General features: G+C 43.1%; 1 protein-coding gene across 1 annotated transcript in view; it reads right to left on the reverse strand.

Annotated features, from left to right (window-relative positions):
* The window catches only part of DDAH1 (dimethylarginine dimethylaminohydrolase 1), a gene marked incomplete at its 5' end in the record, with an annotated part of 15,535 nt that extends 5,549 nt beyond the window's left edge, over positions 1-9,986 (reverse strand). The window contains 3 exons of the mRNA XM_010017924.1: positions 7,939-8,058; positions 8,647-8,720; positions 9,887-9,986. Coding sequence (XP_010016226.1) covers positions 7,939-8,058; positions 8,647-8,720; positions 9,887-9,986 — 294 coding nt within the window. The remainder of the gene's footprint in view (positions 1-7,938; positions 8,059-8,646; positions 8,721-9,886) is intronic.
* Positions 9,987-12,243: the final 2,257 nt, after the last annotated feature.

Raw genomic sequence — 12,243 nt, forward strand, 5'->3', positions numbered from 1 at the left:
CTTTACGCTTATCTACACTGAATTCCATTCATTGTTTTATTGCCCTGTCTCTGTCTATTAAGTTCCTTCCTTGCTTCTTCATATTTGAAGAAACAATTGGCACTGGAGAGAGAAAGCAGCAGCCTTAGGGTTCAACACAAGAAAGTGCAGGACAGAGTGGGGCTGGCAAGCTATGGCAGTGCTACACTCCTGGGTGGAGGGACTCAGCCTGCCATACCAACCATGCTACTCAACAGCTTCTCAGAGTTTCCTTCAAGTACAGCAGTGCCAACAGTGACCATAAGCAGTTGGCCAGCCTGACCAGAAGGAACAGGAGAGTAGAGCTGGAAAAGCCAGTGATCTTGCTTGAATATCAAGACCTATCAGGAGTGTTGCCCCTGAAACACAGACAGGTAGGAGAGAAACAGTGGATAGACTCAGTAGGAGGGGGACAAGACAGCCACTTTGAGCAGCATAAATCACAGTGGAATTATCTAAAGCTTCTTGTCAAGTACCAAAAAGTCTGCTAGAGATAGAGGAATAGCATAGAGCCTATGGATGCAAACTGCATTTGAGATCTATTTGAAACCAGCAATGCCCCAGCCTGCCATGGTCAATGCACCAAATTTCTCAGCCCATACACAGCCAGAGCATTAGTCTGATTTCCACCTACCACCCACACTCTCAGCAGCTGGATTTTGGGATTTGCCTCCGTGCTGCACCCTCTCAGTCATGTTTTCCAGAACACAGAGTTCTTTAAGCAACGTCTCCCACCCTGCTCCTCGTCTTTTCCTGGCGAAGGACACCTTTTGCATCACTGCAGATGTGATGGCTCCCATGTGCCATTCATGCGCATACCTGTGCTGCTCTGCCCCTCTGAACCACACCACAACATGGCCATGCTGTCACCTGCCTGCCAGCTGTGCCCGAGGACCACTGCAAAGAGAACCGCAACCTGAGGAGGGGAAAAGGAAGTGGCTTACGTGTGCTGTTGCGTTCATTCAAGAAGGCGAGAAGACGAACATCCTGCCTTTTGGAACAGGAACCCAGGGAGAGAATAGTCAAAGGAAAAAAAAGCAGCAAAGGAATAGAAACATGAGTCCCAATTTACGCAAGTCAAATGATATCTTCTCAGTCAGCCTCTGACCCGGCTCCTGTGGCTGACAGCCTTACTGGTGATGACAAGTATGTATGGAAAGGGACACTTTCCTTGCCCTTTATAAAGAAAAATAAACCAAAATAGACTAATCTAATAGCATCTCTTCTATATATACTTTTGATTCTGTATCTTCCAAAAGACTAGATTCTTCTGCATATGCACAACTGAACAGCACTGACACTCACAGTGTGTTTATTATAACATCTAACTTTTAATTAAAAAAAACAAACAAACAAAAAAACCCCAAACTTTTAATTAAAAGAAAACCATGACCAGTTGCCTTTTTAAAGTAGCAGGTCAGCTGGTACTCAGTGAAGACCTGTGTCCTCTGAGATGCCATACACTCCTAATAAAGTAATGGAAAATCAGAAGGAGCTGAAAGGAAAATGCACAGAGTTTATGGATTTTCCTATTATAAGGCTGAGAACAGCAAATTCACATTTGGTAAAATTGGGGGGCAAGCTATCAATTGTTCTCTGAATTTTGCTACCTTTTCTTTGTTGCTGCATTACAGAAAAGTCATCATTCATCTGCACTTGCTGCTAATTCCCTACCTGATGTCATCCTCTTTGGGTTATTAATATTAGTAATCATTTCCACAGCAACCCATTGTGATATCGTAAACAGAGGATTATGACTTCATGTGGGGAATAAGCAGAGGCACAAATGATGAATTCTTAAGGAAGAAAAGATAATGTTTTCATGTAAACTTGTGCATTATGAGAAAAGACAGACACTACACAGACAATAGGAAGAGCAGATTTAGCTGAGCCTTTCCATGCTGCCTGGAGGTACAGGCTGCTTTCTAAGAACACCAGATAGTTGAAGCTTTTCCTTTGGTGCCCCTTCTGGAGGCAATTCTGTGGCAGAGCTGGGAACCCCTCAGCTTTATGCAGACACTATAACCCTGCTCTCATGCAGGGAAACAGTACTTGGCTTTTTAAAGCTGGCACACTGCAGAGACTTCAGTTGTACAAAATGGAACGGGAACAAAAGGCATTTAATCACAGAAATGGGGGCAACTGCCAATGCTAGAACAACTCCTAGCACCCAAGTCTTTAAAAGCACTGCTCTGATCGTAGCTTTGGATACAGACCAAGGGCCTAGTTGCTCAAAAGAGCCTCCTTTCTATTTTATCCTTATGATGTGGTTTCGATAAACCTCCCCTGACCTCTGTCAGAACAGCTGCATTTGCAATAGCATCCTTCAGGGAATAATTTAGGGGATGAATGAGCAGCTCCACTCCCAATAGAAGATACTGAATGGGAGAGTTAAGAACAAGGCAGAGCAAACATGTCCAACCTTTCATCAAAAGCAGATGGAGGGGGTGGGTGTATTCTCTGAAGTCATGGTACTTGCACTACTGCACATATTCCAATACACTCCTATCCACAATGAAATCCCATTGACTAATGAGGTCAGAACCTGAGTTACCAAGGACAAGCTCAGAAATGCAGATGTCACCACTGCTCCAGGGGACACAAGGGGTTACAAGCTAGCTCAGCTGTGTTACCTGCTCTGCCTTGCACAGCAATGCAACTCAGCCCTGACATCTGCCACAGCCACGCTGCCTCTGCAGCCAGCATCCATTCCTCTGAAACCCCAGACATTTCAAATGCAACTCCATTATCCCAGATCTTGGAGCGAATACTGCAGACACAGCTGGCCACAGGGATTAAGCTGAGGCCATATGGCAGGATGAGTGCTCTCCTCATTGCAGCCCTCGCCCCTAGGCACCATGCTGGGTTTCCTACCTTCCTTCCAGGTCCTCTGCTCCTCTCCGAGATCCATTGGCAAACACCAGGCACATGGCATTACCCCACAGCAATAAGCTCACACCAAGGCTTTCTCTACCAGTCCCATGGGAAGACCCTGTTGTCTTTTGGAGAGTGCCCGACATCAGTGCCTACCCGAAGGACATTCCCCAAAAGGTGAGAACAACTTCATTAGCAGGCATTTGCTACAAATACAATACGTACTGCTTGCAACACAATAGTTGAGTTTGCCAAAGCTGGGAACATGTGTAGCCCTCAGATCCTTTGGGATTGTTACCAAGTTATCCAAAGGGTGACATAGAATGGTTTGAACATAGACAAAGCTGCTTAAACCAAGGACTGTGTCCACCGTCATCTGCTTCTGTTCAAGTATTCACTGCTCACAGAAAGCGGAGGGGATTTGTGCTCTGTACAACCAACACAAACACCAAAGGATAGAAACATGGCTTTTCAGGGTTTAGTATAGAGTGAGAGAGTACAGCAACAAATGCTATGTCGCAGTTCCGATCGTCATCTTGTCTAGTACTTGCCTTTGCTGTTGGAACCCGAACTGGATTACATCCCGGGCCAGTTCCTGCTCTTCTGCTGGCACAGCAAAACCCCAGGGCTGTGTCCCTCATTGTGGTAAGAGCCGAGCAGAGCATTCTCCTGCAATGCTGCCCCATCACCACCCTACACTGGGGCCAGCAATGTCACACCCCAAATTCATTCTCACTAACGCTCATGGTAAAGGTCAGTGACTACAACAGTACAGCAGCAGAGCCCAAATATGACATGCTTGGAAGGAAATCCTGGCCTCACTGGGGTAACAGAAAAATAATCCCAGGCTTTACTGGCTCAACAGCCATGGCTAATGTTCAACTATGGAATTGCGCTTATGGAATTATGAACAGATTTAACTACAAGAAGGAGTTAAATGTATGCTGAAAACAGCAGAGGGAAGTTAAAATTTCAGATGTAATAGCCACTACAGGCCCTGGTACTTTCTGCAGTTCATTTGTCTCTCTCTTTTGCTCAGTTTCCTCAAGTGCCAGTTTTCAGCTGCAGCCCAAATAAATATTCTATACTTGCCAGAGTCTGAAGAGGATTTCGCAGTTAACATGTCACTTCTGATTTATTATCTGCTTCTAGCATGCACTCTATAATCCTAAACTCTGTGCACTCATTTCCTAGCTCACTTGCAGTGCTTTACATTACACACACTGCACTAAACTCATGATCAATTGCACTCTGCCATATGTGAGCACCAGATGCAATTTCTTTTTCTATTTTTAAAGTATAGTAAGGACACATGAGTTGCACCAGTAAGAACAATGAAGGAAAATTTCTCTTTCAAACAAGATTGTTAGTAGGAAGATAAATCCTATTTTAAATAAGAAATGTTAACAGAGCATGATGTAGCAGTTCACTTGTTGCCTAACAAGACACGCTACGGAATGAAAACAACTCAACCAGAGATGGCTAAAGACAGCTTAATCATCTTGCTTGTATGACCACATTTCCAGACATAAAAAATGGCAACAACAAAGGAGAGGTTTAAAATAACAAGCTATCACAATAAAGGAGTGACATGTTGGGCTGTGCCAGACAAATGACCCAGTGGGAAGGTCAGGGGACCGAACTGCCACACAGACTGTGATGGGTAATAAGAGCAACAGCTGACAGCACTGCTAGAGCTCAGCTTCCCTGCTAAAAATGCAGGGAGCAGCTTTTCATTCTGAGTGTCAGAATCCTACAGATCCTCTTGCAAATGCATTCCCACCAGAGTTCAAGAAGCTGATTACCAACTGACATCTTCAGAGGCAAGTGAACAAATACAAAGAAATCATTGAGGTCAAAAAGCAAGAATGCAGACGTTAGAGGATGTTCATGATCAGCAGCACTGCCAACTCCCTCATTTCCGAGGTGGATGCTTTACCTATTTGTTTTCCACTAATTTCTCTGAACAGATCTAGACTGGAGGAACAGCTAGAGGTTCCCCAGGATGAGAGTGGAGTTGGATCCAGTACACTGAGCAAGAAAAACACTCTGGGTAACTTCATATGCGGCTCTGACCAGGACATGGTTGCGTGGTGTAACCTCTCAGTTCACTAGAAGCATGAGAAGGACATATGCTATGGCACAACACTGGTGCTCCAGGCCTGAGTCCCTAACCTCAGCTGGCAGGGTTTGAGCAAACAGGACCATCACACACATGTAAATGTGCTGCTGAATGTCTGATGCAGAGAAACACACTGAAAACTGACATAGTTGATCTATTTTTAAAAGCTATCCACCAACAATCAAAGACTGCTAGATTATCTTGTTCATTACCATCTTCTTTTAAAAATGTATCTGCTTTTTACTATACCTTGACTAATGCTAGTGTTTACTTGACATTTGGTTACCAGCAACGTTTAATCAGCTTATCCAAAAAAATATTTTTGGCTATGATAGCTGAATTGATGCACTGCAACAGTGAGCAGAGCTGTGCAAAAGGCTTTAATCAAACTGATGAGTTCTCAGATTAGTCCTGGCTCAAGTTCAAATTGCAGCTTTGAGCAACTAGTATTGCACTTGAATTTTGCTCATGTTTATAAACATTCTATACAAGTGTAGGGCTGTCTGGATTATCTGCAAAGTTCATCAGGCTGCTGCTCACAATGCATTTAGACTTTGAGCCTGAATATTTAGGATAGTGCGTATTTAACAGGGAAAGATGCAGGGCACTTTCCATACAGCATCAGGAACATCAGACTTCTACAACCAAAACCATTTGACATTTTTAAGGGAAGACGACATGGGTGATAAGCTGGGAATGTGCTCCCAGAGCTTCATGTAGTGATTTCTAAGAAGAGAGTAACTTTGACAGCTTGTTCAAATGACTGAGAAAACTTAAAGCCACTCCAAACTGGGAAGTCAAAGGACCATCCTCTTGTTTAAGAGCTCAGGCAGAACAATTGGGCTGCTATCCTGATTTACCCTTAACTGCTGCCAGGCTGCAAGTCTAAGCCAGCCAGGAATACACTTTCCTGGCCTCCATAATTCAACCCATCTCCGGCAGGGCAGACTGATATTTGAAATGCTGGGTTTATCTTAGCTGGTGACTGACACATTTTAAATCATAAACTGTTGTATGATTTAAAAACAAATAGATCTCAGAAACAGAAAACCCCCAACCTTGCTGCTGAGCTCTCATAGTAAAAATGATGCTGCTGGGAAACAAAAAGTCCTAAGATTATGCCCATAAGGAATATGTGTAAGCTCTGAAAAGCAAATGTGCAATGAATTATCACAGCATGGCAGTAAGGACAAGAAGTCTCTTGGGCCTCCATCTTGCAAATATTTAAGGATGTTTTATAGTAATAAATATCACTAGCTTACTGAAGCTGAGGAGGTGTACGACACATGCAGGATGGGCTCCTAAGCTCTTTGGGGGCCAGGGATGTTGATTTCAGTTACATATTATTTCTGTTGCAAATGCTCTGCCTGGCACAGATTCAGTTCAGTAGCCTTGGGCACCGATAGCGGCGCTGCTCGTAATTCACGCTTTAGAATGAGGGCAAGAGATGCAAGTCAGGCTGCATAAGTTGCATTTAAACTGAGCAGATTTCAGAGGCTTTCTCACTAGTACAGCAGAGCTATCTCCACCACTCCTCATTTATTATAAGGGACATACAGCTGGCTTCCTCCATGAGTTAGCAATCATGTTGCATCACAGAGGCTTCTGCACAGCCAAAGAGCAAAGCCTGCACTTAGGTTCTTTTCTGGCAAAAGTATCAGTATAATCATAAGCTGGAAATTTAGGGCTTTGCCATCACTTAAAAGTAAATTTTGGTTTAACCCTTCAAGGCAAGTCCTGAGAAAAATGCATAAGGCCGCAGTAATGCTTTCAGACATGCTCTGGGTTACCTGCATCTCAAACCAAAGTGGGCAGGATGGTAGGTCCTAATTTACCCGAAGCTTCACTTCAGGTAAAGTCTCAGTTACATTTCACTGGTTTGGTGCCTCAGCCAAAGTTTCTGCTGCAAAGCATCAATGCCTTCAGCTGCACTACCATGCAGGAGCAGAGATGCTGATCTCTCAGGTGAGCTGTCTCATTGCCTATATGCCTAATGAGATTCACAGCTTCAGGTGTCTCTGTGCCCGCATCTCTAAAAAAGCTTAATTTGCTCAGAACACACCCAGCAGGCAGGAAAACCACTTAGCCCAGTGCAAACCACAGCAGCAATAAACATTTCTCACTGAGGATGGTGGTGGTAGTACAGCACTGACCTGCTACACAATGCATTACTGGTTTCCAAGTCTGCCAAGTAAAGAGAGACCCAGATTCACAAGGCCTCTTAGCCTGAGGGTTCAAACCCACACCTCCCACTCTAGTGGAAAATGTTCAGAGACTCAAATTATCAGTCAGGCTGGGATAGGACTACACTTCCTTTCTTCTGTTGAAGCCATGCAGTTATGAGACCCTCTTGGGACCTGAGAAGAAAACGCATGACCAGCAGGGAACTTGACTTTGCAGCCAAGTGATGGAGAAAGGAGGGATGGGGAGTCCTTAATGCTGGTCACTGCAACTGGAGTTACTTCCTGATTTTTTCCAGGAAGTCTACACTGCAAAATGCATACACAGGTCATCTTCATAACAGGCAGCAGACCCTTTTCCCTCCTTCTTTATGCCAAAACTTTTACCACCCCTCTGGCAATTTTAAAAGCCGTATTTCCTCTGGCAACATCTGAAGTAAGTATCTCCACCATTCTGGTATTTCCTTCCTCCCTCCTATCACCAAATTACCACCTTTTTAGTCAACAAAGCTGTAAGTAATAACCTGTACAATCCATTTATTTCCTGAAGATAGCTAAAGCTAAATTAAAGTTACTGTTCTCTTACCTGATACAAACATTCTTTATGGTTTGCACATGAGAGACCCTGAGATGTACTGCTTCCTCTTTCACTGATCTACATCTATTTTAAAACTCCAGCATTCTTGAGCTTAAAAAGAAAAATACCCAATAAGTTTGTTGTTTAGAAAATGTTATGTGCCATACCTTAAGGGCTTTCTGTGCAGCTTCACTTGATCCAATAGCAATCAAGTTTGGTCCAGCCATGCTGCAAAAGCTCTTCAGATGCAAAGAATCATGAACAGGGACTGTGGAGACAGCATAATCCTGTATGGAAGCAAAGAATGGTTGCTAAAAATGTTTTTAAATTGTCCTATGCCCATAATTATATTGAGACATTCCATAATTAATTTTACTCTCTGCAAATTAACAATAGTGACATACCCCAGGGCAGTGTCAACTGTTTAAGTACAAGATACCCCTCTGGACCAACTTGCCTTGTCTGGTGCAATGGAGTAAAACCCAGAACGTGTTTAAAAGATTACTATTGTTGCAACTGTAAAGAAATACATTAAAAAGCATAATTAAACGGTATGTTTGTAAAACCTTTCCAGGGACCAGCAGTAAGAACACGTTGCCAATATGTGAGAACATTAAGAACATGAGTGTTGATATGCTCTAAAATAACAACAGCCTCCCAAAATCCAAGATACTTTTATGTAGTAATCTCACTCCTGATATGCAACTTCAGCATCTGTCACTTTACAGGAGGCTCAGACTTTCTCAGTAACTTGTACTTTTCTGTAAGTCCTACATAAAGCACTTGAGTCTGACAAACGTCTTGGCCAGTATACATTTATGTTTGTTCAGTGGATGATAGCTTATATTTCCTGTGGCATGAATGAATCTACAAACCTTAAATGTGTCAGCCAGAATTTCTGCACCACGTTGATTTGTCCTCCTGGAAAGACCCACAAAAAATTCTCTGCCTGGAATGAAAAAACGAAGGGCAAAACATTTACAGCATTTTTTAAAGCCACCCCCCAAAAGCAAAAAGATCACATCAGCCCCTTCATCAGACCACACACATTTTAAAAACAGTCCTGCTTTAGGGGCATTCTGAAGCAATCTTTCATGGATTGTCGTTTTCTATCTTTCTTTTCTCAGGTTGAGTAGCAAAACTGAAAATTCAGCGTAGAAGAATGCAACCTGCAATTCTGAGCTGATAATTTAAAGCAATTATCTTTTTCCAGAAGACACATTTCACCAAAAGCACAAATAACTTCCTCTTCTAAAGCTCTGCAACAGTCGTTGAGTCAGGAAAGAGAACAGCTGGGCTGGATTAGTACAGCACTGATTGACCATTTCTCTCTCCCTCTGAGATTTCCTCTGGTCTCAAAGGCAGCTCTGCAGCCACCAGCAACCTCCAGCTCCAAAGAAAATCAGTGCTGGATCTGCACTGTTTTAGAAAGGCCTCCTTTCCTGGTCTGCCTCTTTTGAGACCCTTCTTTCCTTGTGAACTAAGACAAGCAGCCAGTCTACTATGATGCTGATCAAAATGAACAGGCTCATTCAGCCCAGGTGGGAAGCAAGCGTGTGTGCAGCTGATGTGAGAAAACGCCTAATGGTTTTAATGACACAAAAAACACAGTCAGTATCTTCATCTTTGAAGGCAACCATGCATATAAGTTGTCTAGCAAATGACATCTGGCAGGCAACTCCACCACTTCCTCCAGAAACTGAAAATGCGTTTTTTACTTTTGATTTATTTACCTAGTGACAGTTGTCTGCATCAAGCTTCTACAAGTCCTGAAAATGAGTTTGGTGAACTTAGCTGCTTGTAATCAGGAATATGAAACAACTGTAGCCAGTTGACAACTGAAAGCAAATTTCTTATTGGCACTTTACAAGCTAAAGTAAAATTTGTATGCGCAGTACTGCTCTTTGTACGGTGTGTACTGCTACTTCATTTATTCAGGCACTGGGCAGGTCATTGAGGGTTGCATTGAAAATTCATCTCAGCTGCCTTCGTGACATTTAGTAAACAACTGATTTAACAAACCGCATGAACAACATTTTATTACGCAGACAACAGAGAACATGTGGTCTTCAAGGCAGTTGGAATAGGCAAACAGCAAATTCATTACCACTATACCTGTAAATAAAACGTCTCCGCCATCCAAGGTAGCATTTTCATCTACCATCTCTACTATATTGAGGTTGAGACTTTCTAGTACTCTCTTCATGGATTCAACCTGTTTAAAAGAAAGTTAAGATATATTGTATCATTGGAAAACTTAAAAACAGTACCAGAAATATATATAATTAATAAGAATTAAAGTCCTTTAATTTGGCAAGAGAGATGGCAGGGTCCTTTATATCCCTGCCCATTGCAGTTCCCCAACTCTCTCCAGAGGCCTTTGTGGTCCGTATGAGATGAGGTGTCAGGCAGCTCAAGTCTGATCTGTTCTCTGGAAGTTCCTCTTTCTCCAGTCACTTTACAGAAGAAGCCTTAGGACAAGCACACTGTTGAAGTAGGCACCTCAGTTTAAAGCTGAACGGGACAAAGGCAGGTCTTTATGCAACCTGGAGAATGCTGATGGGTTAATGCTGCAATGCAGAACTGTACCCAGGAGTTTACCAAGACTAAGGGACTCATCCTCCCCATGCAAAATCCCATCTAAGGCTTTGGCACACAGTTTGGAGTGAGCCTGCAGCACACCCTTTACAATTATTAATGCTTCTTTTTGCTCCTCTTTCACTTGATGCTAAAATTACTTCAGGCTGAAACCTGGCACTCAAGAGTCTGCAGACTCAATAGTAATGCTTCATCCTTCTTAGCCTTGTTGCTCTATCTCCAGTGATCTTTAAAATTAGGCTTATAAGGAAGACTGGACCCATGCAGCATTTTAAAAGTAGGTGGGAAACAGCTGAATTAATATTGGAAAACTGTTATACAAATACAGCAATGTTTTATAACATCCATGTGCTAATAGCACAAAGATTTCTTTTTCCTGTGAAGCCCAGTGGTTTTTACCATCCAGGTGCTACATGCTTAAGAGCCATAAGACCCCAAAGAAGAAACCAATTGCTTAATATTGAGTAATAGCATTGCAGCATTATATAAGAAGGTTCCCGATCCAGGAGCACACAGACTTACTGTTCTGTGCTGAAACGAAGCAGACAAGCAAACTCATGACTGGGACACCCTGATACATGAGTACACCAGCCACAGACAGTTGGAATAAATAAATAACCCCATCTGATAGGTATATTTAAGGCAGAAGGCCAAACCACAGGAAAAAATAGTATCACCCAGCCTGTTGTGTGGTCACCTATCTCCAGTTATTTTACCACCCCCAGCAGCTTCTAAAAACCAAAACACCAAGAAGAGAAAGCCCTCTCAGGACACGTGCTGCTGATGCTCCCAGCACAAGTGGTTTGGGCTTGCAGAGGAAGCCAAGCCAGTGGCTGGCTTTTCTGAGTATCCACTCCCCAGTACCTTGTTCCCACCAGCTTGGAGCATCAACAGAGCTTCAGACACTACTGCAGCAGAGGATCACCCCTCCTGCTTTCTGTGGGGAGAGTCAAAAGAAGCAGCTTCTCTGGACCACAGGAAAACATCTGAGAGAGTACAGAGGTGTAAAACCCAGGCAGCCTACAGAGAAGACATGAAGGTGCCTTATGTGCTGCAAGGCTGTCTACAGACCTAACAGGGCCAGGAGCTGTGCAACAAGCACTGTGAGCGAGATAGGCACTCTGGCTGGAAAATCTGTGTCTGTTAATGGCTTAATAATCTTAATAGTCAGAAGGCAGCAAATTACTGAGTGGAGAAAAGCAGCATCTTGGCTATGTGTGAGAGGCTGGGGGTACAAAAGCCCAAAGGTGGATCTGCTCATGACGAGATCAAACAAGCACCAGCCACAAGGGCAGGTGTAGGATCCCTCTAAGAGGTGGGAAACCAACTTTTAGCCTGAGCACTACAACCATGCAAAATGCTTGTGCCATTGGAGAAGTGATTCCAACACAGCCAGCAAAGGTGTCACAGAGCTTCCTGGGAGACACAGGCAGGGAAGCAGCAGCACTTCACATCCCCAGGGCCAGAATGGCCAATTAATAACACTTGCACTAGAGTACCAATTAAGCAAAGTGCCTAACTAATGAGAATAGTGGAAGGTAAATGCTGACTTTGGATTTGTGATTTGAGTCATATGGATGTTTTAATCACCAGCTGCTGAGTACCATTTAACCACCAGGCTATGTCAGAGATGCCTCAAATTGTTTCTTTATTTAATTTACAGGGCTTGATGCAGCTGTAGCACAGACATTAAGGAAAGTTATCAGAGCTAAAAGTTGTCCACAATCACAGAAAACTAGTTTAATTTGCTTTGTGATTGTTCCAGGCTTTGAAGATATTTATAAGATACTCAAGATGTTTCACCCCCAACAGTTGAGCTCATTTTAGCTTATGAAACCAAATTTAAGTAAATAAAAGGACTGCTATATAAATAG

This window comes from Nestor notabilis, unplaced genomic scaffold (genome assembly GCF_000696875.1).
Source record: "Nestor notabilis isolate BGI_N333 unplaced genomic scaffold, ASM69687v1 scaffold27257, whole genome shotgun sequence".
NCBI lineage: Eukaryota > Metazoa > Chordata > Aves > Psittaciformes > Psittacidae > Nestor > Nestor notabilis.